This window comes from Mus caroli, chromosome 15, assembly GCF_900094665.2.
Source record: "Mus caroli chromosome 15, CAROLI_EIJ_v1.1, whole genome shotgun sequence".
NCBI classification, from domain to species: Eukaryota; Metazoa; Chordata; class Mammalia; order Rodentia; family Muridae; genus Mus; species Mus caroli.
The window spans coordinates 5,511,803-5,517,516 of NC_034584.1; the positions used below are offsets into that span (position 1 = coordinate 5,511,803).

The window sequence follows — 5,714 nt, forward strand, 5'->3', positions numbered from 1 at the left end:
TCGGACCAAGTATTCCAAGGGTTACTGTTCTGCAGTGTCCCTTTGTAGCTGTGGCTCTCTGTATTTGTTCCCATCGACAGCACGGGGGCTTTTCTAATGATGGGTGACCTAGAGATACATCAAAATAACTTAGTAGTCAAAAAAAAAAAAAAAAAAAAAAAGGAAAAATAAGATAAAAGGGGAAGCAGTGTTCTTCACTTGCTTCTCTCTTGCATGTTTTTCTCATAAATGAATTCAAATCAAGAATTGCTAGGTTCCTGACAGTTGGCAGCTGACAACTCAGTTTCTAATGGAAACAGAAAGAGGTATTTAAAGTTGCAGAATTATACAAACAGGAGAAAGGGGTTTTCTTCCTTTTTTATTTAGCAAACTTCTGTATGTCTTACAATCAGCTGATACTTACAATACACAAATTGCGTATATAATTTCAGCAGGGGTGAGCAGCCTTAAGCCACTGGGGGGTGGTACTCACTTAGCCAGTGCTTTGTGGGTCTGCCTGATTCACTCTGGGGTCCTGCCATTCTTCCTTCAAGCCAGAGCAAAGCATAAGATAGAACTGAGAGTTCATCGTCATAGCGAGTTGTAATGAGATGAGACTCTGTGGTGTCACCAACCTCATCTATGGAGGCATGTCCTCAAATGTCATCACGGGCAATTTACTGCTTACTTCATCCTGTGTGCCTTTCACAGCGTCCCCCACACATGGCTAGAGACATCATCACACAGTGACACATGCTTGTGATTCGTGACTCATGTGTGAGTTGGGACCAATTCCATCTTCTGGGACCATGTTTTGTCTGTCTCAGAACATCATCAGAAGATTTTAATAAACTCCTGGATTTCATTTATTTTATCCTTTCTAAAAAGAACAAACAAAAACAAACAAAACAAAACAACAACAAACCTTTGCAGGGTTCCATGCAGTAACTCAGGTCATCTGATAATGATTTGTCTACTCTTCCTAAAGATGTGATTTTTTTCACATTTGACACTTCAAATGTTTCATATTCATTTTGAAGAATCTTAGAACTGTCATAGATGCTTTTGGTGAAATGTGTGCTTCCAGGCTAATTTTGCAGAAACATTATTAATTAGTGTTTAATAATTTCACCCAATGGCATCATATTTTTAAAACAGCAAACTTCTGCAACTCAGAGGGAATCATGCGAATCTGAATGACTGGTTTCAATATCAATAGTGACATTTCAATATCCTTAATATAGATATTACTTTTAAATTGACTGGAGTGGCCTGTGGATTTACACTGGATCATTATCAGTGTAAATCCACAGTGTGTGGTTTGAATGACGTCATTTCCTTCCTCACTAACTGCCAGCCTTCTCAGCACGTTCCGCAGAGTTAGTCACTGACTCCAGGAGTCTCTCCTGATGCCTTTGTAGATTTGACCTTGGTTGAAAGAAATCTGGTGTTCTTCCTGAGCGACTTAACTCACCAAGAAAGTGGGTCATATACAGACTTTAACTCACAATCTGCATCTCCGGCAGACTCAGGCCAATGCTGCTGTTTTATCTCAGTCATATCTTTTTACATGTGTGCATGTGTAGTTGATGGTTCTGTAGAGTGTATATGTGTGTGTGTGTGCACATGACTCTCAAGTGTTGGTCCTTGTCTTCCACTGGGTCTTTTGTTGTTCATTGAGACTTACACCAGGTTAGCTGGCTGCAAACTTCCAAGAGTTATCTTGTCTCTGACTCTAATCTTGTTGTGGGAGTGAGGGTTTACAACTGACTTAGAGTCCTCAGGATCCAAACTCAGACCTGTGACAAGCAACTTACTCATTAAGCCATCTCACCAATCCAAGCTTCACAATTCCAGGAGCAAGCGTTTCTAAGACAACTTCTGGTTACAGCTTGAATACAGAACTATATTGATGTTAAACTGTTTCAAAAGAAGGGGGAGGAGAGGCAGAAGAAAACTCACAGTAAGAGTAAGAAAGCGAGTGAAAAGAAAATGCTATTTAGGGGGCCAGATGGCTGAGCAGGTAAGAGCACTGACTTCTCTTCTGAAGGTCCTGAGTTCAAATCCCAGCAACCACACGGTGGCTCACAACCACTTATAATGAGATCTGACGCCCTCTTCTGGTGTGTCAGAAGACAGCTACAGTGTTCTTATGTATAATAATAAGTAAATCTTTGGGCAGGAGCAAGCAGAGCCGACTAGAGCGAGCAGAGGTCCTAAGAATTCAATTCCCAACAACTACATATGAAGGCTCACATAAATAAATAAATAAATAAATAAATAAATAAATAAATAAATAAATAAATAAATAAATCTTTAAAAAACAAAGATTTTTTTAAAAAAATGCTATTGCCGTGAGTGACTTTCTTCCACCAGAGCTACCACAAAGTAGAACAGCCACTGACTGCTGAAAGCATAAGAACCTAGAGGAGGGAAAGGAGTCCAAGTTTTAATGAGTGTCTTCTATACAACCTGTAACCTCATGCACCGTTATATGTTCACAGAGAGAGCGAGAGAGAGAGAGAGAGAGAGAGAGAGAGAGAGATAACATGGCAGGAAAAGCATGTGCATAAGAACTAAATAGTGTATCTCAGCAGGATGGATGGAAAAAAAAGTTATTTTGACTCAACTGGTTCCTGGGGAGTAACTAGAGTTAGTGTGGTGGAGTTTTAGACACTAGCGTACAGGACATAATCATGGGGAATGGAGTTTCCTTTTTTTTTCATGTTTATAAGGAGTGACTGTGATAATTCCTTAAAACTCTTCAGCTGGAGCTTTATTAGGCTCAGGGATGCAAATTAGTGATCATGGCACACCACTGACAGTATGTTGATAATGACTGCTCGAAGGAGATAGTATGAATTGATGTTTGACTTAGGCTCGTTAACAGTGTGTTATCATCAGCTGGTGTGGTAGTTTGAATATGAATGGTCTCCATAGGTTCATAGATTTGAATGTTAGGAAGGAAGGAAGGAAGGAAGGAAGGAAGGAAGGAAGGAAGGAAGGAAGGAAGGAAGGAAGGAAGGAAGGAAGGAAAGAANAGATTTGAATGTTAGGAAGGAAGGAAGGAAGGAAGGAAGGAAGGAAGGAAGGAAGGAAGGAAGGAAGGAAGGAAGGAAGGAAGGAAGGAAAGAAAGAAGGAGGGAGGGAGGGAGAGAGGGAAGGAGGAAGGAAGGGTTAGGGATAAGACTAAGAAGAGAGATGAAAAGTCTTATGGGGTTTTTTGTACTTTGTAGTATTTTGTAAGATTAATCTTTAACCCAAATATTGAAAACATAGTTTAGTATAGGCAACTCCAGTGGAGAAAATACGAGTTTGGGGATAATTTCACGGATAGAATCTATTGCATGCACACACACACCATAACGCTATTATGTTGCGACTTCATAACTGTAATTTTGCCACTGTTACAGATTGTAATGTAAATATTTTTGAAGATAGAGGTTTGTCAAAGGGGTTGTGACACCCAGGTTGAAAGCCACTGTTTTAAAGAGACCATCTTTCTTCTTATATACATGCTATATACTGTACTAAGGGGCGGCAGCATTAGGAAGGTTGAGAAGCACTGAGTTACGGGATCATCTCTACCCCTCCCCCCAGTGTTATTTCCATTATTGACCGCATCTATCAGCAATAGTTAGTATTTTACCCAAAGTTAAGCGTTGTAGATACCTTTCTGTTGCTGTGATAAAAAATACCATGATCAAGATAACTTATAAAAGAAAGCATTTAGCTAATGGCTTCAGGTTAGATAGAGTCCATGATGGTAGAGCAAAGAGACATCTTGGAATTCATACCTTGATCCATAACCACAGGGCAGAAACACAGAGGGAAGCAAGGAGTGAGGAAGGGAGGGGGAGAGGTTGGGAAAATTAGGAATAGCACCATTCTCGTGGGCCCTTGAAGTCCACTGCCTTAGTTAGCGTTATTACTGCTGTGAAGAGATACTATGACTGAGGCAACTTACAGAGGAAGGTGTTTAACTGAGGATTCGCTTACAGTTTCAGCAGTGAGTACATGATCATCATGGCAGGTAGCACGGTGACAGGCAGGCAAGCGTCAGGCTGGAGCAGTAGGTGAGAGCTCACGTCCTCATTGGCAGGTAGCAGGCAGAGAGAGAGAGAGGCAAACAGACACACACAGAGAGACAGAGGAAGAGAAACAGAGACAGAGATAGAGACAGACAGAAACAGAAAGAGTCAGACAGAGGTAGACAGAGACAGAGAGAGTGCAAGAGAGAGAGAAACAGAGACAGAGACAGAAACAGACACAGACACACAGAGAGAGACAGAGAAAGAGAGACAGAGAGACAGACAGAGATAGACAGAGACAGAATTCGAGAGAGAGAGACTGACCTGGCATGGGATTTTAAAATTTCAAAGCCCACCCCCAGTGACATACCTTCTCTAACAGGTCCACACATCCTAATCCTTCCAAAACATTTCCATGGACTGGGATCAAATATTCAAACATATTCTTCTGAGGTGGCTATTATTAATCAAATTACCACAAGAAAGCTGCAAACCAAAAAAACTTTCTTGAAGTATTTTTAGGTGGCATTGGAGACATCAGTGTGCTTTGATTTTTTGACTATTCTTTTCTTTTACAGAAAAATATGTCATTGCTCAGCCAATATTTGTTTTTGAGAAAGGAGGACACAATTTTAAGGTAAGATCAGGATATTTTGGTTCTGATAAATAATACTCTAAGGAGGTTTTTATACTAAGATATAGTAGCTGCATGAGTTTGTCTAGTTCCCCACAGAATGTTCATGTAGCTTGGATTCAGGGGCAGCAGCCTGGTTGAACTCTGTAGGTTGTGAGTAAAGTGCTCTATCTAAAGAAATATACTTATTTAGAGTGATTAAAAGATGGGGGGGGGTGCAGAAAAAGATTAGGATGGTAAAGAACTCCTTTGTTCCTCATTACTGAAAGAGCCTAAAACTGGGTATAAAAAGCTCCAGCATGCAGTTTCGATACTGGTTTGAAAGACTTAAAGAATCTATGTGATGTTGAAGCATCGCCCTGGAACTGTGGGAGCTGATGGATCAGCTGTACCGACCTTGTTATGGCTTTCAGAATTCATTCTTACATGCAGTCATTAACAAATGTCTCACATGATAAACTCAAGGAAGCTCAACTTCACTCCAGATCAAGCACGGCAGAATCCCAGGAGAAGGTGTCCGGAAAAGATAAAATAAATAAATAAAAGTCTGCATTTAAAACAACCACTTAGAAATGATTCCATAGTCGTTGAAATCTGTGACCATTGGCTAGACTTCTCTGTTGACATGTTCTTGGTGAAACTATGGTGTGTTGCTTTGTCCTTGTGAGCTGAAGAGCTCTGGCTCCTGAAAATTCTCTCAATACAGAAATAGGGTGGAAAATTGATGCAAAAACAGAGTTTCATGTCTTTTCAGAGACCTGCAGAAGACAGCCTGGAAGAAACGGCAGAGCCTGGTAATGAAATACGTTCTGATTTGCACAACACTGACCCTGTCTTAGTCAGGGTTTCTATTCCTGCACAAACATCATGACCAAGAAGCAAGTTGGGGAGTAAAGGGTTTATTCGGCTTACAGTTCCATGCTACTGTTCATCACCAAAGGAAGTCAGGACTGGAACTCAAACAGGTCAGGGAGCAGGAGCTGATGCAGAGGCCATGGAGGGATGTTCTTTACTGGCTTGCCTCTCCTGGCTTGCTCAGCCTGCTCTCTTATAGAACCAAGACTACCAGC

The 5,714-nt window shown here is 40.9% G+C and overlaps 1 protein-coding gene across 4 annotated transcripts in view; it reads left to right on the plus strand.

The window, feature by feature from the left end:
* Ranbp3l (RAN binding protein 3 like) overlaps positions 1-5,714 on the plus strand; it is a 56,115-nt gene that overhangs the window by 19,798 nt on the left and 30,603 nt on the right. For all 4 annotated transcript variants that reach the window (XM_021183869.2, XM_029469552.1, XM_029469550.1 and 1 more), the window contains exons 2-3: positions 4,589-4,647; positions 5,399-5,438. In XM_021183869.2, coding sequence (XP_021039528.1) covers positions 4,589-4,647; positions 5,399-5,438 — 99 coding nt within the window. The remainder of the gene's footprint in view (positions 1-4,588; positions 4,648-5,398; positions 5,439-5,714) is intronic.